Source organism: Strix aluco, chromosome 1 (assembly GCF_031877795.1).
Source record: "Strix aluco isolate bStrAlu1 chromosome 1, bStrAlu1.hap1, whole genome shotgun sequence".
NCBI classification, from domain to species: Eukaryota; Metazoa; Chordata; class Aves; order Strigiformes; family Strigidae; genus Strix; species Strix aluco.
This window is the reverse complement of record NC_133931.1, coordinates 109,059,689-109,081,673: the sequence shown is the minus strand read 5'-3', so window position 1 is coordinate 109,081,673 and position 21,985 is coordinate 109,059,689. Positions and strand designations below refer to the sequence as shown.

The window sequence follows — 21,985 nt, the reverse complement described above, 5'->3', positions numbered from 1 at the left end:
ACAGGGTAGGGCTCTGCTGATGGAAAGGTCACCTGTTTTTTCCAGAGTTCGTTTGCACAGTTCCTGTAGGTGGATGCTTTTGTAACTAGATATGGATTGCAAAGGTCTGGAAGGTCTCCAGAACGCCATTAGAAAAGTCTATTACACTGATAGGAGAGTTAGCCTGGGCTATCCCAGGAATTTAGGGTTAATCTAGGCTATCTGCATGTGGCCCTTGGTGCAAACTCTGCATGCAGCTTAATTGCTGAAAGTGTCGCATCAATTTTGAAAGCAAAAGTGGTGAAGATTTGAGCCGTTTCCTGCTCTTGATATAATCAGATGGAATTTTTACACTGCTTTCTTGGTGGGTTTCTACTCTCTCTTGATTCAGTGTTGCGTAGACTCACTGGTTCCTTCTCAAGATATGATTTTTGACCTTTCCAAGACTGTTCATTATTTCCTTGCCTCCTCCTTTGTCTTGAAAACGGACAGAGCAGAGTCCCTGGCAGCCATGGGCTCTTAGGCTAAATGGTGCTGTCCAGAGAGGAAGCTGCACCAGCAAAAGGAACAACGCACTTTGGGGCACATGTACGTCTCCGCCTCTGCTGCTTTCTTATCGCTTTCCCTTCCTGCTTGTCTCTCTCAAAATAGGTTGGATAAATATCCTCCTGCTTGCCAAAACCAAGGCACCGGAGCTGCAGAAAATTGTTTTAATCCATGTTTGTGATCATTCCTGGTTCACGTCAGATTTGTTATTGTGTTTAAATTGATTTGACTGAACTGGGAGATTTTCAAAGTGCCTTTTTCTACTGTTTCTGCCCAATGCATGGTACATAGCACTCCAGAATTTGTGTCTGTGTCCTGGTGCGCACAACTCTTGTCGATTGAGTCAATGTTGCCTGCCATGACTGCAGGACAGGAATGTCTTACTCTCTCCATGCAAGTCTGATGAAATGCTTGAGACGTTTCTCCATTTACTCATGCTGTCACACAGGTTTACAACCAAGAAATCTTTGTGCTTATCAGTCAGCTAAAGTGGACTCGTCTTTGCTGATTGCTTCTATCACACTGCTCTTTAAAAGGTGCCCATCTTTAGGTGGGTTATGCCTTTATTCAGTCTAGTATGAAGTTTTTCACTAGAGAGCAGGACTGGCTCCAGTAGGCTCAGGTTTACACTCTTAAGTTTCTTGGTGAGCAAAAAAGCCTCAACCCTTGCTGGGCACAGAGCTTTGACTAAATGCAGCATGCCAGGTAACTGAACCCACTTCTGCATTGTTTTTGGGCAGATAAGCAGATAGCCATGAGTAGCACTTGGCAAGAGGTAGAGACTCTGGGAGGGCTGTTAGGGACATGCCTGCCATGAGGGATGTATGGGGCATATATTGCTGCTGTGAGCTACCTAGACTCAGTTTTTTTCCCATGCGGTCAGAGGAAAGCTGGTCCAGCCTTGAGGAACCTTGGCTGGAATTTGGAAGGCCTAAATTTAGGTTTCTGCTTTGATACAGGCTGCCTCTGGGACTGACTTTCCATGTCCTGCTGTCAGTCTGTTCCCCAAGTGAGTGTCATCCCATAGGGATGCTGCAAAATGTAATGTATTAAAGATGGTATTGCTTTAAGGTTGCATTAATTAATGCAAAAATCATTACAAGTATAATGTATTAAAGACAGTCTGCTCTTAACAAAAGGAGACCTATGGCACAAGTATAAGTTGTTTACTCCAAGATTTTAAAACAATAAAGGTACCAGGTTTGTACTGCATTACCTTTGGGTTGTGTAGAGGAGGGCAGACTCCTGGTCTCAATTCCGAACTAAATGGTTTTCTTTCCTCCAGCCCCCATGATGGTGGGGAAATGCTTTGTGAAGACTGGTCCTGTTCAGTCTCTGTTCCCATTGACATGTCAAAATTAATCTGTAACCTCTGTGTATGTTTGTTATTACAGGGTGGATGCTTGAGAGTGGAGGATAAGGTACAAGTGTCTGGGACCGGTGGAATGGAGGCCTGATGTAGATGGAAAGATGGGTAAGAACTGGATTCCCCTGAAGCAATTAATTTTCTGCAGCCTGCTAATTTTGACTGGGGCTACCAATCATGATAACAGACTGGGAGACACGTCCAAGATGGTCTGCCTGAATATTACATTGTTTTCTTTTTTTTTTTGCCTTTCAGTGGTGCTATAATGGACAGATGCTCTTCTTAACGTCAGTGTGATCTGGTGTGTCATGTTCTAGGCGTAGTCTCTTCCCAGGTCTGCCTTATATTTCTGGACAGAGCATCTTCATTCCTTGTATCTCTTCTCCCAAGGAAGCTTCTGTTTCACACAGAGCTTGAGTATATTGTTTTTCTAATTGGTGACCTGGATTACTTGCACCTTCCCCCTCTTCTGTTGGAATAGTTGTGTATCAGATGCTCTGTGATGCTGAGGGAGACTTTTTTTAAAGTGAAAATTATTTATAGTTCTGAAGGTACATAAAGATCTTGACCTTATCTCTACTGCTACAGAGAATTCATTATGTCAGAAATCAGGACCACTTGGAAGTGCTGGACTTTCTCAGTTTTAGCATGTGAACATATCACATGAACAGGTGATAAGTGTGAGTGCCCCTGCCCCCCTTCAGTTTCTCATGCCATTGGCCCTCAAACTTATCACCATTACTCTTGCAAAATCATACCTCACTTCCAGGAAAATGTCCGTGCTCTGCTACTGTGCTTGTAACCTGTCACACAGGTGGGACACAGCTGGAAGGGTTGCCTGATGTCTTCCCATCCCTGCTAAAGCCCTTTGCAGGAGACGCATGCCTTACTGACAGCAGCACTGCTGGGTTTGGGATTCAGCCAGCGTTTCATATATTTGTGAGCATGGCAAAGTATGAGAAAGCTCTTTGCAGTGTTAACATTGACCACAGAAACAATTCCAAATTGGTCTACAAGCCATTCTGCCAACCAGTAGCAGTTCCAGCAGCTGTAGGGGTTTCTGCTCCTTTCTTTAATTTTGCAGAAAAGAGAAAGCTCAGCAGGTTGAAGAACAAGGCCAGGTTCTATTTCACATGGGTGTCAATGCCCAGTTAACATGTGGAACTAATTGGATTATCCTGTTCCCTTCACCAGAAGAGGCAGGTTACAGAGGAGCCTAAATTTATCTCCTGAAATGGCTTCCTGACCTGCTGACCCAGGAAAGGAGAAGAGGTCTTGGAGTCCTGCTTGAAGCTGAGCACTTCACTTTTACATTTGCAGCATTTACACAATTTCACTCAAAACTTTTCAGGGGTGGTTGAAATGGTGTTTTTAAAAAAAACAAAAGGACAGGGGGAATACCAGTAAATTTAGGGATTGTCTTTCCAGACTGGTAGAAAAGTGATTCAGAGTTTGATAGTGGTTTGAATTTAAAAAATGAAAAATGTGAAGCCACTGCCACACCTTAACTGTTTGTCCTCCCCCATGGAGAAAGTAGAAGAGCAGCATTGACCCCATCCTGGCTTTACCCCTCTGATTTTTGTTCTTTCTGTTACCTAGAAGAGAGATTTTGTGGGGAGAGGACTAATTTAAAGCCAAGTAAAAAAAAAAAAAAAAAAGGAAGGGAAGAGAAAGTCCAGACCTGCTTCTTCAATATAAAGAATGACAAATTTCAGTTTAAAATCCCTGGTGAAAAACCCCAAAATTTCTTAGAGACATTTTCACTTTGAAGGCAAAAGTCACTCCTTTGTCAATGCAATATTTTTATTTTTTTTTTTAAGACGGAAAGTTCAGACCTGCTCTGAGCACCAGCAGGGCATGAGCTGCTGGCTCCAGTCCAGTTCTCAGCAGCTAGTCAATTTGACTTCTTTTACAGATGGTACGGTTGATATAAACTGCTCAAGGTGCCTTCAAACTGTCAGCTGTAAACATAATATGGATGCACTGGGGAAGCAATAATTGCAGGAATACTGTAGTGAAGAGAGCACCCTTTTGCAAGGCACTGTGACTGTTTTTTGGGAAGGCAAGCTGAATTGGTAGGAGTCTTGTGCAGTTTTGCAGCTCTGCTTACACTTGTGTGTGCGTGGAAGGTGCTGTGCATGTCCCTTTCCCCAAAGGTCATTGCTTGGAGCATTGCTATAGCTCATCACTTAACACAGCATCAGTGCCTGTGTAGTGACCAGTGAGATCTGCCAGACTGCCTTCAGAAAGTGTGTGGTCCTGAGTCTGGTCTCTGGCTTGACTGTTGGGGAGAGAGAGATGAAGTGATGTGTATCTTGATCAGTGTTGCCAAGTGGTGTTTGTTAGTTAAAGGATCTTTGCAACAGCTTTGACACACAGAAAATTAGGCTAAGTTTTGAGGTTTTGTTAGTTTCACTTCCCCCCCTCCTTTCATATGTGTGATTGTTTCCTCTACTCATTTTCAAGGGAAGAGCAGGGAATTTGCAGTCATGTCACTTATTTCGTTCTGGTCGACCACAGAAGAGGTGTGTTTGATGAAGTGATCTCTGAAGGTCTATTCTGGGTTTGCCTTTCTTCCTAGGATCCTATTTATAGTCTACTCAGTATCTCAGAGTACAGCATAGGACTGTTCACTCCTGGACATGTTCTAGGAAAGCTGCATGGCCTTGATGGAGACCGCAAGATGGGAAGTGGGGAGTTCTGGCATCTCCGTGGGCTGCACCTCTGACATAGCAGCTTGGTTGGGTCATGCGGTGCAGTGGTGCTTGGACTAGCCCTCTGCAGCTGTGGCATCCTGGCACTGCAGGTAGGTTGCTCTGCTGTTGCAGGTTCAAGACAGTATCTCTACATGCGCCAGCTTGGGGCCAGCCTAAGTAGAGGTCCTTGGCATTGGGTCTTATGATGTGTAGACATGACCATGACCATGTCACTTAAAAGTTATTTATTCTCTTAGTGCTGTTTGTGAAGGACCTGGATGTATCTCTGCAGGATAGATCAGAGAGCTTAATTTTGGAAGGAAGAGCAACTGAATACAGCATAGGATCTCAGGACTGAATTGTTCTGATTTTGCTTCATGCTTTGGTCTTCAGTAAACCACTTGGGCTCCCATTTAGTGTTGTCCTGGGACACTTTACTCCAGATGTGTAACAGCTGTATTTGTACTGAAGCATTTGACTCTTTGTATGGAAAAGGAAGGTGATGAGAACAGTGGGATGGTTTGTAGGTGGAAATGGCATTGGAAGGACTGTGATTTCTAGAGGGAGAGATGTGGCCATGCTGTAGGTGTTCAGTCACTGCTTCAGAAGCTGACCACACGTTTCTTGAGTGGGTCAGGTCTTGGGTATGGAGGTGAAGTGGGGTAAGGTGATTGAGCATGGGTCTGAGAGAGACATCTTCAGGAAGGCTAGTCCCCAACACACCTTGCTGGACATTGATCATCCAAAACTGGAGCCTGAAGTGGTTATCCGCTGTCAGTTTGGTACTGTAATTCCTGCTGGTTAGAAGAACAATAAACTCATTTTTAACATGGTTGTTGCATTGCCATTCTTCTCAGGCATCAAAGAGTCCAAGACCTGCCTCTTCCAGCCTTGATTATGAGAGAAAAATTGGAGTGAAGAACATGGGTGTCCTAAAGCAGAACGTCCCAACTCTTACTCCTGGCACAGAGCAGTTCCTCCAGCTTGCAGTCCATTTCCATCTGCCACCTCTTCATGAGGGTCCAAGATCTCTTTATAATTTGATCAAAATGTAGCTGTGGACCAGCAAGTGCATATGACACTTACAAAGATGTCCATGTCTCCAATACAATACAGTGGAAGGACCATGGTCAATAGTGTTTAAAAATTGCTGTGTTTAAACACGACATCACAGTAAAAGTAATATAAAAAAAATGTAGAAGTTGGTATAAAAAACACGAGCTTGTTTATCACCTAATTTTTTTCTTTTTGTTTAAAATTGATTTAAGTGTTCTTAATTCTGGTTGTAAAATGCTGTGTGCATGCATGTGTTTCTGATGATAAAAACCTCGAGGAACACTTACCTGTTCTCTTCAGCGTATGTGCATATAACTCAAAGGTTTAGGTCTTTAGTACTTTTCTGGAGCGAGTGTGACTTCTGCTTCGGCAGAAAGGTAACCTGAGGTGCAGGAGATGGGAGAATGATGCTTATTTACAGTATTGCCTTAACAGAGTGGGTGTGTTTGGAGAAGAAGACTGCAGGCTGGCCTCTTGCTGAAGGAGGACAGGGACCTGTTTGCATAGCCACTGTCCGACCATTTAACCCAATTCAGTGGTTTTTTGGAGGCTGTTGAGACTGAGAGAACTGCCCCAGTTGGTGGGGGGGGAACAGATTGACTTTCCCTATCCCCATGCACGCAGGCATTGATGTCTCAGTTCTCCCATGCCTCAGTTTCCTTATTCTTCAGTCTAAGGCAATGGTTTTGCTCTTCACTTTCTCTTTGTATGTTGAGAGCTATTAAAAAAAAATCAGGTTGAATTGCAGTAGCTTATCTTATAATAAGGCACATCAGGCTTTTTAGCTTGGGTTTTGTCATTTTCAAGAGGTGTCCAAGTTACAAAGTGTCCGTGTTTCCTTCTCCCTTTCCTGGCACCATACCCATTGCACCCAGACCTCCTGTTTAGGGTCACGCCAGACACTTTGGGCACCCGGGGAAAGTGGGACTGGACCTGCATTGCTGTATTTGGGACATTGCATCTGTTGCTGCAGCAACAGGTTAGGAGTTCACAGGCTCTGGGCTGTGGCTTTGAGCACTGGAAGTAGCTGGGCTGGGAGGGAGAAAGAGGTCTTTATGAGCCTGCAAACAACCTTCAAAGGTATCGGAGGCAGTCAGGGGAAATAACTTGCCAGCTATGTTTCTTGCTGGGTAAACATTCTTCTCCTTTCAAGTGTGCTCAAGAGAGAGGTATGGGTTGTGGGGAGAGGTAATATCCTTTATTAGACCAAACTGATAGAGGTGGAAAAAACCAGGCTGCCTCTTAGGCACATAAACCCTTCTTCAGAAGGAGCAAATTTTAAGCTTAGCAGGAAAACAGGCTGGAAAAATTGCCCAAGTTTAATTTAATTATGTTAATCCATTAAAGGAAAAGGTAGCTAGTGTCTGTGGAGCAAAGGGCAGGGTTAGCAAAAAAGTTGTGAAAGTTTGTTGTGGGGTGAGAGAGAGAAACCAGTACCTGGTACCTTTGAAGTGGTGAGTTTTGCAGGCAGATGCTGTGGGAGAAAAAGCATCATGCTATAAAACCAAAGAGCCTTTTTTTTGTGTGTGTTTTTGATGCTCAGCAGAGCTACAGGCATACAACATTTTCTTAAATGTGGTTCATTTTGCTTTTGAAGGGTCTAGCCCCTGCCTGCAGTTTTCCTAGACTAACTTTAATCTGCAAAAGCAAATGAGAAACAATGGGTTTGTCCAAGAGCAGTGTTAGGTTTATGGTTGGACTCGATGATCTTAAAGGTCCTTCCCAACCTAAATGATTCTGAGGCAGAGATTTAGCATGGCTTATCTTGCAGCACTCTGTGCTTTCATTAGGAAAGCCCTGACTCTCACTGCTGTATTCCTGTCTGTGCCTCCTGTCTTCCCAAGGGCTGCAACTGGGAGCCACCCAGGTCAGGGCTGGGAAACTTTTGGCAGCTGGAATGGTCAAGGCTGAGTTAAGTTTCTCTTTGGTGCTCTGTAGGGTAAATGCTTGCTCTTTGGCTAATAGATTTGCTTATTTAATCTTCATCATGCTTTAGATCTCTTTATGAGCTTCAGTAGTAGGGGACTAGGATGCGCTCTTGTTGTTCCCTGTGTGCCTCAAAGGGGTTTGTAAACACGGTCTGCATTATGGTTTCTGCTTCACAGCCAAGTTTAGAGGTGCTTAGGAGCCAAGCAGCTTACCCAGTTACACCTGTGATAGCCAACAAAATGTGTCATGGCCCATGCTTTGGCACTGCACATGTGGATATGGCCAAATTCCTCCCCCACAACGTGGTGGCCTCATCTACTCCCCTTATAGGGAGCAGCCCAGGGTGTAGGGGAGCTGACTGGGGGCCTACGAGGTGGTATGGATGAAGCAGACGGTGAGCTGGCAGTTAGCTGTGGAAGGTCACAGGGCCAGGCTTGGGTTCTGGTCTTGATTAGTTGACTAAATATAAAATAGTCTAAGAAGCATAGAGCTCATCAGAACTCATCTTGTGGGTCCTAGCCCTGCGTGGTGCGCTCGGTGCTGGAGACTGATTCAGGGCTAGGCACCATGCTGCCACCCTTTTGGCAGCAAAATGACACCTGCTGGGGGCTGGAGAGGCATTTGAGGTGTGACTTCTTAGAGACATGGTGGGTATGACTGGTACACCAGGGTCTTGTCCTGTCCCGCGTGGCCTGGGACACGGTTGGGCCTGTGCACCCTGCTGCAGCCCAGGGTGTCATGGTGGCTTGGGCCTGGGCTATGCCCCACCTCCCTGTGGTGACAGGGCACGGGGTCAGTCAGTAAATGCTGGAGAAGCACTGAAACCCTTTATGTTGCTAAAAACTGGTGTGTTTTTTATTACTGAACCATCATGTCTCATGTTCCAGGATCCAACTCGCTGTCTGGATATGAGGGGCAGTATGTGTTTTCCCCAATTCTGCCCTCTTCAGCAAATATTTCCCCCCACCATATGCAACCCAATTTTAGGTCAGATGTTTGTTCCATTAGCTGAGGAGGGTTGAAGGGTGTGGGGTGCCTTGGCTGGACCCCCACAGGTTGTTACAAGGCCCAGCAACACCATGCTGCTGGAGTAGGAGGACTGTGAGAAGGAGGGAAGGAGATCAGGTTTTGTGCCTGAGCCGTTATCTGAAAGCCACAGGATTAAACCCCACAAGGGCAAAGATTTTTGCCCATCTCTAAGCTGTCCAGCTCTGATACCCAGCACAGTGCAGCCTCTGAGCAGCTCTCCTCATCCTGTAACACTGGGGAGTTTATACGCCCTCATCCCTGAGCTAACGGAATCCAGCTGTCAGTATGTTGTACGGGCTGTATCTAGGGGGAAAATGGCTTCTTACCCGGGCTTCGCTGCCCTCAGCTTTTGCAGGGATGTGTGGGGAACATGTGGTGACGAGTGTGCGTGGGGATGGGGCCATGGAGGATGGCAGTGTGTTGTAGAGCATGAGAGAGCTCTGCTGGTGGCTCTGATCCCGTGGAATTTTACTGCGTGCGGCACTGTCAGAGGGACGGCTATTTTGGGAGCGGAGGGTTGTGGTGAACTGCAGACGTAACCCTGCTTTCCCTCCCTGCTGAGCTAAACCAAACACCTTTTGGATCCTGAGTCCTTTTCCATTGCAAAAGTCCCCAGTAAATCTCTGGGACAAGGGTATGTCAGTATTGTGCCACAGCTCTTCGCATTCATCAAGAGAAATTTCTTTGATGATTTGTGTCTTAGCCACTGAAACTTTTACATAACTGATAAAATTTGCCATTCAATGCACTTGAAAAATTTTGGTTTTGGTGTTTGTAAGGTACTGATCACTCAGTGTTTTAAAGGCATTGCTCTTGCTTTACTTAAACTGAGGTGCAGTCCCAGTAGCGTTACCTTAGCTTTTGGTTTTCCCTGGGGAAGTTCAGAGGGCAGTTGAAGTTCTTCATGATCTCACACCCTGGATCTCAAATATGTTATGACATAAAATATTTGTTTAATTGACAGTTTATTCTCTTTTGCTGTTTTCTCAATGCTCTTACAGACGTGTTAAAGAGTCCAATCACTTAGTATTATGTTGGAGGTGTTTGCTTATTTTAGTACTTCAGTATTTTGAGGACTGGTTGGGTCCTGTCATTGTGGTGATCAGAATTAGTTATATATGTGATCTACAGTTTTACTAATTATCGTTTTAAAAATAACTGGTTTAGCTTTTTTAAAAAAGATTCTTGCCTTCCCCCCAAACCCATTCCTGATCACTAATTTCTGTCCCCTTTTGCAAGGGGATGTAAAGGGAAGGGTTGGTTTTGATCTAAGCAGGTTCTCTGATCTGTTGACTGTGCAATTTTATGAATAGTTGTTTGTGTCACCTGAGGGATAGCATGGAGCAGAGGGGGAATAGGAGGCAGGAACCCTCAAAATGAGTTTTACCCCTGAGAAAAGGGTCTGTGAGATGGTATAACTGTACCCTAAAACTACAGATTTTGGGGGGGCATTTGGCATGATGGACATCTGTAGCTGTCAAAAGCCTCTCATGGGTTTGATTTTGTTTCTTTTCACACAGGGGTTACTGGTTGTGCTATAAAGGCAAAATTCAAAGTCCAAAATGATGCCATTTATGGAGAGGAAGTGTTTACCATTGATTTGTCAGGTAAATTATTAATAATCTTCTATACCTATTAGATGGTGCACCTTTTAGCATCATAATTCCTTGGTAAGGAGAAATGTGCTTTCAAGAAACCCCAGCATCTCAAAGCATTAGTTATCTATGTGAATTTGTCTGTCCCAAGCATAAGACGTCAGTGAGCAAACTCCTGCCAAGAAATCCTGCATATCAGAAGGGTCTTTCCTCACTTCCTCATGTATAATTGCTCTGTTCGACCTGCTGAGCTGTGCCCTGCCCTTGAGTCATACACAGGGGTGACCTTGCCATCCCTTGGGTGGGGTTGCAGGAGGGTGAACGACAGCAGGATCCAGCTGCTGGCGAGCCTTTGACTTGCAAAGGGAACATACTCCACTGGTGTGTCTGCTGCAGTGCACAGTAATCTGGACTAGGGGAGAGTAGCTGGATAGTTTTTCTCTTTATCAGATACTGGACACCGCTGCAGACAGTGGCAAAATGATTTGTACATGTGGGCTTAATTTCCATGGAGGTTTATCTGCATCTTTCAATAGGTGGATGCATGCAGCAGTCTGTTTTGCCACAGGTCATTCACAGACAGCCCTTCTAGGAGGATGAGTTGCAAAAGAGTGTCTGCACCTGCCTATGAGAGTGTCTGGGTCCCTTCTTTACTTGCTTAGGGGTTTCTGTTACAGTCCAAGTCAGGCTCTTGAGCTTCGAGCTCACTGGTCTCCTCAGTATTGACTGGACAGTCACTGTGACAGTGTTTACTTACTAATTGATCCCTTCTGCTATTTAGAATCATAGAATCATTTAGGTTGGAAAAGACCCTTGAGATCACCGAGTCCATGATGTCTTGGTACCTCTGCCCCTGGTATTTTGTGCATAGCCTGAATCCTGGTGGCAGTATGTGTCTGTTGACAGTGTTTGCAGGTACTGAAGAAACCCAAACATCCTGGGTTTCTCTTAATCTATTTTTCCCTTGGCTTTTGGAGAAAAGGCAGCATTTGTCTTCACAAGCAAGTTCTTTGACACCTGCTTTCGCATAGGTTAGTCTCGTCTAGTTCCCTGGACCACGAAAGCAAACCCAGGACTGGTATGACATTGACCTTCTGATGAAGGCAGGGGACAGTCCAGGTTGCTGTTGGTCCAGTAGATGTGAACTTTCACTGTAACGTGTGGGCCAAGTTTTCTGTTACCCCATGTTCACAGTGCAAATAGAAATGAAAAGGTGTTGTGGCCACTGAATGTTGTATGCTACTCTGATGTTTGCTCTGCTCTTCATAAAGAAAAAAAAAAAAGACAACCAGAAAGAGCAGTAGGAATGAATTAAGGATTACTCTAATGTAAGAAGCTACATGTTTCCATTTAGTTAAATGAAGAGGGGTTAAAAGGCGATGAGGTCACAGTCTGTGAATACCTGCAGAAGATAGGGGGAGATTTCTGTTCATAGTGGGGTCTCTGTGATACAAGGCTGTCAAGATCTAATGAGTAGAATACAAAGCAAGCTATGCTCAAACTGGAATTGAGAGAGATATTCACTACTGAGAGGTTATTGGAATAAGTGTGTGAGCTCCTCAAACTGAGTCTCTCTGGACAGCTTTCTGAAAGAGGCTGTTTCGCATGATTCCAGGTCAAGATTGCGATGTAGAGGCTGCTAGATGAATTTCTGTGGCCTTTGCGTACACCCAGCAAGGCTAGATAAAGTTAAGTCCTTTCTGAATTTAAGCTCCATTAATGTATTTAGCTCTGGCTGTGGATTTGTATAGTCTTGAGCAAGACTTCGGTCTGTCTCAGATTCCTGTCCATCAAATGAGCTATAAAAAACAGCTCATCTCTCTTTCTATCTAACAGTTTATCTGAAAGTCCATCGACTGCCCTTTGCAGTTACTGAGTGATGCTGAGGTAGTGAGTTTTGGCTTTCAGTTGAGGTTCTCTTTGGTAAATGATAAATGTCGTATACCAGTTAATCCAAAAATTGTGTATTTTCAAAAAACAGAGAAAATGAAAGGCTGATGTCCTTTGCAGGCCAAAGTTAAGATTGTCAGTGTTATAGTCATATGGTTCCATATTTCTTTTCACTATGTTTTACGTCATTTCAATATTTTTGTCACTGTACGTTCAAAGTCTTGCCTTTTGAAAGTGGTTTTACTGAAGGCGACAATGTTTCTGTGAGGCTTCCCATACTCTCTTCATCCTTTCTCAGCCTTCACAGAACTCTTCTCTCTGCCTGGGGATATCCCCAGCGGTTGCCTCACCTTCCAGAGAGGTGGATGCTAGCAATGGAGGGTGCCACTGGAATTTACACAGGCACAATGGCTGAACTGGGCTATCAGTGTCACGGTCGCGAAAAGCACAGTGGGATCTTTAGTGACCACAAGTGGTCATGTCTGTGGTTTTACGTTGGATCCAAGCGGAAGTGTATGTGACAACATGTGGCCCCTTAGCTACACACTCCAGCCTTGCTCAGTAATGACTCAGAGGACAATATTCTTCTCTTCTGCAACGCCCAGGATTTTTCCCCAACTTTTCCCAGCCCTAGCTCTGCCTAGAGTGTGCAAGAGACCAAAATCAGAACTTGCCGTGTTTTACAAGACTGTTTTACTTCTGCAGGCTTTTCTGTGTGCTTCATCCAGCTGGTGCTTTTTTTTTTTTTTTTTCAGTGTTGATGGAAGCAGCTTCATGGAACTACCGTAAGCTGCTTCTTAGTAATGACCTATTAGTGAAGCCAACAATAACAGCACTGTCTAGACCATCTGAACACAGCTAAATTATTCCTTTGTCCCTTCTTCATTTGCTTTCTCTCCTGATGGTTGAATTGTTTTGGGTGGTCCACGTTGACCTTCAGGCTTGCTATTTCTCCCTTGCTTTTTTTTTCTTCTCCTTCAGCTATGAGCCTGCTGTACTAAGACTGAAACTCCAGGTTCCTCTCTCCTGCACGCATGCTGAAACCGAAGCCATGTAGCACCGGAAACATGTATCTGAAGGGCAGATGTGGCTTTTTGATTTCACTTCATAGCTGATTTTGCTAAGTGCTGAATGCCCTAGATTCACCTTGGTAGTGCCTGGGACCTGTAAGTCTTAATGTCTTACAGAACTGAAAACTTGATGAGAGAAGGAGGTATTCTGGTTTTTATATATATCCTGCCAAAATGGATCAGTGTACTTTTATTGAAGTATAAAACCAACCTTCCCTTGTCCGCTGTAGCTCCACTGGTCATTGCTTCCTGGGAGTGCTCTTGGCTTGCTTCTTCTGTGTGTTCCTCTCCTCTGTGTGACTATGTCCCCTGCCCCCAAACCTTTGGGAAATTAATATCTTTTGAGACCTCTATTCTGTTTGTTTGGAAGTGATCCTTGGCTGGATGGGCTGGCAGTGTGATCAAATGAGCTTTGTCACAGGAAGCTGATTTAAAAAACACAAAATTGGGTTGTTGGTGGGGAGTAGGGAAGAAAGAAATGAGTTTCCCACTAAAGGAAATAAATGAAAATAAAGAAAGAGCTGAGGATGGAAGAAGAGACATAGGGGACAAAGGGACAGTGCTAAACACAATTGATTTTTACATTTCATTTTTGCTGTCTGTGTAATCAGTTTTTCTTTGTCCTGGTCTTCCATCATAGAAATATTCCTGTTTACATGTTGTGCTAGGGAGAGAGCAGGCTTCGCTGTACAATTCATCCTGTCAACCTACAATACCTTAAGTGAATTTGTACAAAAAGTTGCAAGAGTGAAGCTGGGTCAGAAGGATGTTCAGGAGCAAGAACCTGCGCATGTTGTGCAAAGTCAGTGGTTTCCAAGCGTCTCTGAGTCCATCTGAGCTCTGCAGATACTTCATTGGCATTGTGCAACTTGCAGCTGTTTTGTTCTGGAGCTCCGGCAAAGCCTGGGAAGACGTTTGCTGTGTAGTCTCAATGCTGCCTTCTCACAAGGCTGAAGCATATTTGGGTCCTGCAGGGCTAGATCAGGAGAACCTGATCTTGCATGTCCCTTGGGCACGGGATTCCTGTTGATTCCCTGCATTTTCTCCCTGGGAGAGTTGTCCATCCTGCACTCTCTGCTTGCTCAAACCAAGCCAAACAGAGAGCGAACAGCCTGTGACACCCCTTTCACTGGAGAGGCTTGTGAGTGGCATTTGGATTTAATTATCCAGTAAGTTTCAGTGCTTATTTGAATTTTGACTGAACTGGCTGAGCTGGCCGCTTGTTTCCATGGAACAAAGTTCTCCACCCTTCTTGGGAGTCAGCTTGGAGACCCCAAGAGCACTAATTAGGACAGGCAAGAGGCTTAGTCTGGAAAGCATCAGTCCCTGTGCAAAGCTGTCATGGAGAGGACTGGGAAGTGTCAGTTTTGCAACCGATGATGCAAATTGTGCTCCTGCTCTGAAGTTGCTTCAGAGCACGGTGTGGGGGTGTAGTCGCTTTGTTTTGAACAGTTGAGGCTTTGGTCATAGTTCCTCTGAAAACTGCAGTTCTCTTGGACCAAAAACACACTGTTAAAAGTAGTTTAAAAGCTACTTAAGCACATAGAAATACATTACTTCAAGGTAATAATATACTTCTGCTTGTGCTTAAGTTGTGTTCTTTCATGCTCCAGCAGCAGCAAACAACCTTTCCTGCTTGTATAGGAAGAAGTTTTCTTACCTTACTTTGTAGCAGTGATGGCATGGATATGTAGTTTGGGTTTTTTTGACAAGTAACACTCACGTTTTATAATAAAAAATTCTCGAATGCTCTTTGGCATCATCTTTTTGGTAGTTGGAGGAACAAAGATGCTGAGTTGACAGCTAAATAACAAGAAATATTTTCTTCTTTTTTTTTTTTTTTTTTTCCTTCTAGTACCTGATTCAGGACAGCTAGAACCCAGTGTTACACCACTGATTCTAGGCTGATTAAGTTGATGGTTGGGTGTTTCTGAAAATGGGCTAAATTTAAGCAGTTACTGAAAGTGAGTGGATGCCTCTTGCTTTGCTATGTTGGGAGAGATGCAAAATTTGGTCTCTTCTGGCAGAGGTGTGTAGCCTGACTTTCTAAGGAAATGTGACTTTCATAATCATGCAGGTGGGGTTGCAGCACCAGGAATTTTTAAACCTGTATTTGATAGACTCAGAAGACTGCGTTGCAAAAAGTTTTGTCAAAATTGATGGCTACGTAGAGGAGGAAGACTCAGTTATTGCTTTGAGGACAGTGTAATAACATACCCAACATTTCCTGGACATTGGAAACCCCTTGGTGTTCAAGAAGACCCAAGTCCCTGGGAAATTTGCCTTCCTTGCTCTGTCAATCAGTAAATAACTTGTCACAAGTTAGTTTCAATACCCGGATTTGGTGGTCAGCATAGGCCCCAGGTGGTAGTATAGGCAGCCAGGACATCCAGGTTTTCTGTACAGCCTGCAGAGGTGATTTCCAATTGCAGACTCTGCATTTTGCAGGGTTGCTCACTTCCAGCTTCTTTCTAGTGAAATTGCATTGCAATCTCTTGTGACTACTGTCTGTGTGAGTGACAAAGTAACCTCCCTGGTAGGGAGGGGTATAACACTGAAGCAGTGACACTGAATACTCATCTCTAGTGGCAATAGTGATAGGATCCACTTCAGCTCAAAGATCTCTCTTTTTTGATATTTTCAGTGATGCCATGTGTTCATCAGACATCCTGGCAAAAGCATGGTTCATGCTATTGCTCTTGGCTGCATGGTTAAACCTTGTGTGTACCCCATGGGATGTGGTCTGTGGGGGGCTTGGGCCAGTTCTTGGGGCTGCCAGGTCTTTCTCTTGGGAGCAACGGAGGGAGCAGCTCACAGTCGCTCCAGAAAAGTTTGAAGTCACTCTGTCCCTGTTTGTTGGTTTATTGTTATTTTTCATTATTATTACTATTGACCTCCAGCAAACCCTGCTGTCCCTCCTTGGGACAGGCAGTGCTGAATCTTATGAGTTCTGGAATACCCTTGCAGGGCACCGGTGGGTTAACCAGAGGTGCATTTCCTTGCAGATGCTGCCAGGCATGTCCTGGGAGGTTTGGAGGTAGGAGAGTGGTGGTGAAAGTGGTTTTGCTAGCAAAAGCCCGGCTCTGCCACTGCCTGTTGAAGCCCTGTTTCCCTGTGACATAGTGAACTGCGTTTTGTGTCAGTGAGTTCAGGAAACTTTTGTTGTCACTCAGGTTGGAAAAAAGAAAGGGGTGAGGGGCATTTTAGAGATTATAGCTTTGGTGGAAAATTCCTGGAGGGTGGTGCATGGGGTTTTTGGTTTTGTGGGTTTTTTTTAACTTACACCTCCCCCCTTTCCCTTCCCCCTCCACAAAAAAGTTTTTTTCTCCTTTTTTATGTTGTTTTTTTCCCTACTACAAAATCTTCTGGAAAACCATGCTTGTCCCCAGAGGTCCCTTTTAACAATAAAAAAGCCCCCCAAAACTATGGGCATTCTTGGTTTTTTTTCTTTTTCTTTCCTGAACTAGAACTGAAAGTTATCTTTTTCTTGAGTGTTTTCTTGTAGCATTTCAGGTTATGCTCCCTGCCACACCACTGGAAAAACATACCTGTGTTTTTAGGTAGGGAAATGTGGAAGGAAAGAGGAATTGCACTTTAATGTACTTTGAGATGAATCTTATAATTTTGTCAATTATATATTTAATATTTATATATAGATTTATATTATATTTTAACTATATATACACACACATTGCCTACAGGAAAATGTAGGCATTAGAGCTCATTCCTAAGTTTCAAAATAAGTGACACTAGATTTTAAACACTTTTCCCTTTATTTCTTTAATGAGTTGGCTTTGGGTGCACAGCAGCACACATGAGAATTCTTTTTCTCACATCTTTTTTTTTTTTTTTCACAGCTTCAGTCTGATAGGGCAACTCAGCAGGAGGAGCAGGAAAAGAGGAGATGATGTTGTATCTGAGCATGAGGATATAGGACATATACCTCTCTGGGGAAAGAACCTCAGTATTTGGGTCCAGTCCTGTCTGATTTCGTATCGTTTTTGTCATTTTTCGCATCTGAGCGGAGTTTGAGTTAAATCTGCAGGCTGGCTTGGTGTAGGGGTGGCTCTATCCGTGGAGCCACTCAGTTTTACAGAAAGTACAGTAGCTGTATTTGTATTTTTACAGCAATAGCTGTATGTGCCTAATACCTGCCTGTCCTGACTGTATCATGAACATGGAGCATGCAATGGGTTCTCACACCCACCTAATGAATATGCTGTGCCCTAGGTCTTGATAGGGTTTTTAGTGCTTGTGGTTGGTATTTTGCAATGTAATCATTTATAGCTATAACCACAACCATAGATGTAGAAGTGTTGAAAAGGAGGAGATTGGTTTCAGATCAAACAGGTCCTTCAAAGTTCTCTAGTTACTGCAGAAACTGGAAAAACCATAAGATATCTCAGTGTGTGTGTGTCTTCTATGCAGCATAGTTGAGTCTGTCACTTCTTCTAATGAGTATCTTGCCCTCTCCCGTGGTTTTCACTGGCTCTAGTTTTGAAAATCAGTTGTGGCTCTTGAGCATCTTTATGAAGAAGGAGGAAAGGAAGAGATGAAGAACTGTGGTGTACTCCATCACCTGCTGCGTAAGCTTTCTGAGTCCTGAAAGGTTTCTGTCCTGTAGAGCGCCACCTGGACAGTGCATCTGGCCTATGTGTCCCTCTCCAAAGAGCCCCACGAGCAGCAGACATAGGCTGTGAGCTGGAGGAGCTGGAGGAGCACTGGTCACCCACACTCAGCCACTGGCGTTTCTGAGGATCTGTCTCACCTGTGATGAAGAAATCTGTATTTCCGAGACATGATGGACTGGGAGGGACTGTGGTGTAGTTTTTGAATGCCTGTCTTAATAGGAAGGCTAGACATCATGTCTTTTGACCCATTGGGGTTTAAAGATTGTATTTGCAATACTGTATTTTTACTCTGCACTTCCAGGGGCAAGGTTGCCTTCCATGCTTAAGTTGTCTTTCCTTCTTTTGCAGATGAAGAAGAAGCTCTGAACTCTATTATGAAGGATTTGGCAGCATTGGGCAAATGTGGGGGGCTGCTGGACAACAACAGGAATAAAAACAGTGTCCACTCCAGCAAACAGGTAAGGCATTGCTTGAGTCCACCTCAAACTCCAGTAAGCTAAAGAGGTGGACACAATGCTTCCCATGCTGGGAGAAAAGAGTTTAAATGTTAGAACTGAAGTGAACAAGTGCTGCAGGAGCTCAGCACATCAGAAGTAACATAATTTTACCAAAGCATAAGCTTTAGGACCCCTTTTTAAAGAGCTGAAAAGAAGCTACAGGCATCCCTGTGTCACAGAGGAGCAATGAAGGAGCAGAGGAGAAGAGTGATACTCCAGATCATTCACAAATATAGCAATAGAGCCTGCAACTGGTTTTAAATCTCAAATCCCACCCCAAGGCACTTCTTTTGCTTATCACTGAAAGTAGTAGAACTTGTTACAGGCTATGCAGCTTTGAGATTTGGATTAGTCAAATGTTTTCTATTGACAGCATTGATGAAATACAGTATTTATCATGTGCACATTTTACTTCAGATATTTGAGAGATAGACTGCCAACTTTGAGCTGTAGACACCCAGGCTCTTTTGGGAGGAATAATGTCATTCTTATATAAAGTGTTTAAATATTAATTACTGGCATTTATGCTTCTAAACCCAAACATTTTGGCCCTGTTGCACATTCAGAGTTGATTTAGTGAGCAAAAACGTTGTCCCTTGAGCAATGTCAGAAATTATTCTCTGACACTGATATAATAGCTAACGTGGATTTAGTCGCCTGTTTGTGTATGGAACAAATATTATGTGAACACAAGTATTCTGAAGAAATAATTCAGTTGTCAAAATAGCAAGAAAGAAAGAAGGGGAAAAGTAATTAAGAGGACTGGGAAGCTGCTGGAGAAGCATGCGAGCAAATCCACTTGGAATTCTACTTCTAGTGCTCAGAATAAGCTTGCAATCAACTTTGCAATTGCTGAATGCCTAGTGAGGAAGAAAACAAATTGTCGTTTACTGTTGTCATGCATATTTTAATGGCACTTGCGCTACTGACAAAGAACCCTGGATGCAGAGGGGAAAAATCCTTTCCCGAATCCCTCTAGACTTTCTAGACACATGCAGATAAAAACACGTGCGCATGTAGCATGTCTGTTTTAAAGTGTGTCCTGGTGGTAGCAGCTGTCCAAGTTGAATCACTGGATTTGTGTTCAGCTCATGCTGAAATAAGTCCAAGATGTTTACAAAACTGACCGGAGAAATTCAGAGCTGGCTTTCTGCAGCTGCAGGCAAAGCAGACAATCCAGCGCAGCTTTGGATGGCTCTGAGGGTAGCATTTTCTGCAAGTTGATGGGTGGGGACCATACCAAGCCATCTCGGGTTGCTGTCAGGATAGCAAAGCTTTTCAGACTTCTCTTAAATAGCATACTTGTTTTCTCACAATGGGGCAAAATCCCTGTGGTCATTTTTGAAAACTGTTGCTGTAAATGCTGCAGATACACAGCCAGATAATTAGTTGAAAATAAGGAAAATAGTAGTTTTCATTGGCTGAATTCTTATCTACAGAAGTTTCATAAAGACGACATCTTGCAATCAAATTCATATCCACAGCTCATCCACTCTGTATCTTAATTTATAAGTCACCAATAGAGTTATGTTGTGCTCTGTTATCAGCTTGAGAATTGTTGGCTGCTACTTGTGTTTAATTTTACTATATTAGGGAATAAACTTTCTTTCTCAATTATAACATCAATGCTTGGAGAAACATTGCCTCCTTTATGATTTTTCTTTTTATCCATAAGCGGACCAGCCGTAGCTGCGTGCTTATTGTTACTCAGAGCTCTCCGATGGAGGAGACGCAAATAGTCAGCATCCTGCTCTCCTCGCGCATACAGGGTTGAGGATTCAGACCGATAGGCCCCACGAGATGAAGGGCGTTGGAGTATGTTGAATTGTTGCTTCACTAAATTGGACTAGCTGGAACAAGTCTGGCTCGCGGAATGACGGGAGTCTAGTCTGTGAGGTGGGGAGTGGCCAAAGTAGGTGGAATTAGTGGGGACTTGGTTCATTTTGCAGCTCAGAAACTTTTAATCGACTTGTTTGGGTCACTTTTAGGGGTTTTTTTTTCTTGTTTTTTAGCACAGACATTGATGGGGGGGAAAGATTGCTTTGGAAATGCTGTTGTCATGCCTGTGATTTGTGGTTCCTTTGGTACTTGGTGTTCCCTTTTTTTTCTTTGTTTTTTCTTTTTTTCTTTATTTTTTCCTGTGATCACGTTGACTGGTTGAGCTGAAGGATGCACTGCACAGTCTCCCTTCTTGGAGAGGGAGAGTGAGGCACTGGGCATTTAGATGCTAAATTTTCCTCTTGGGAATCTCATTGTAGGTGTCTCTTATGAGGCCCTGCAGCAACATCTTCACATTGAAATACTTGGGTCTGGACGTTCAGTTGTTAGATTAAAAAAAAAATAATCTTTTTTTTCTGTGGAAGAATTATTTTCTGAGGCATGGGAATCCTTTACTCAATGTTCCAAATTTTCACTGAAAAACACTTTAAATAAGAATGTGTTGACTAAGTAGCCTGTCCCATTGTGGCTTGCAGCAGTTCTTTGGTCCACAGAGAAACACAACAAAAGTGCTATCTCATTCCTGTCTCCTGGAGGGGTTCCTTAGTGCTCTCTTGACAGCAGTTGAAATTTGAAGCCTGCCAGATAGTATTCCTGGTAGACTCGGGCCACACAAGAAAGTAGTCTATGACGGTGCATGCTACACAGTATTCTTCCCAAAAATATTGACAGTTTTGCTTCAGATCATCTTATGAAATGAACATCCTTTGGCAAATTGCATAAAAATGTTTCATTTTTTAGTTTGCTTTCCTTACAAATGAGTTCCGGATTAAGGCTGAGTTTCTGGATGTCTAATGCCTCATGGTAGAACAAGCTGGAAATGAGAACAGCAATACTTGACACACGGTGCGTATGAGTTTCCTCCCTTAGATTGCCCAGGCAGCTGGCAGCAGATGTGATGGCTGGGCTTGAATCTCCTGAGTCCTGGTGAGGTGTGTCAGCCTCTACATTACGCTGCCTTTCTGCCTTGTGAGAAAACAGGGTAGAGGGGTAGAGATGGACACCCTTTTCCTTCTGCGTGTAAGCTGCAATCTTTAAAATGGAGCCGTTCTTTGGGAACAGAGGGATCATCCTGACATTATCCCTAGTACATCCTCTGGACTGTTATTCCTCCATTATTCCTTTTATCACTCCATTATTCCTCATGCATCCTCTGGTGTGGCTGGAAGGAGTCCTTTCAAGCAGTCTCCTAGACTGAACAGACAAAAGAGTTTGTTTATAGCAGTGGCTCTGAAGAGGGGAAGGAGGAAACAGCAGAATAAAGATTTGCATTGTAATCACGAAGGAAAAAGATGAGTGGGATAAGAAGGGAAACCACAAAATTAGAAATCCCAAACAAAAGCATGGAGGAGAAAGGAGTGATTACATTAACATTTATTTTGCATCTGTCTATTTATGTGCACATCCATTTATTTATATGAATAGTGCTTGGCAACTCGCAGTATGAAGTTGGTTGTCAGTGCTGTGCTTTGGTCTAATGACAGGTCATTGGTGTGGGCCTCTATCACAGCTGATGACAGATGGCGATTCCTCTGCCATGTTAATTTTGATTGCAAGTTCTCCCACAGCAATAAAGTCCAATACTTGTGAGGAATGTTTTCCCATGCATGACAAATGTCAGACTGACCTAAAAGTTGTTCTTTTAGTAAATTACCTCCGGACTGTCTTTTCTTTGGCAAGTTGGATGCAGGACAAGGCTTGCT

The 21,985-nt window shown here is 43.7% G+C and overlaps 1 protein-coding gene across 4 annotated transcripts in view; it reads left to right on the top strand.

Moving 5' to 3' along the window:
* Positions 1–21,985, top strand: part of LOC141925901 (mitogen-activated protein kinase kinase kinase 3-like) — an 84,397-nt gene that overhangs the window by 20,607 nt on the left and 41,805 nt on the right. For 2 of the 4 annotated variants that reach the window (XM_074830786.1, XM_074830776.1), the window contains exons 2-3: positions 1,920–1,999; positions 18,136–18,245. In XM_074830786.1, the coding sequence (XP_074686887.1) occupies positions 1,996–1,999; positions 18,136–18,245 (114 nt within the window). In that variant the 5' untranslated portion in view covers positions 1,920–1,995. Of the gene's footprint in view, positions 1–1,919; positions 2,000–10,151; positions 10,209–18,135; positions 18,246–21,985 lie in introns of those variants that run through there. The other 2 variants (XM_074830800.1, XM_074830795.1) reach the window with 2 other exon arrangements.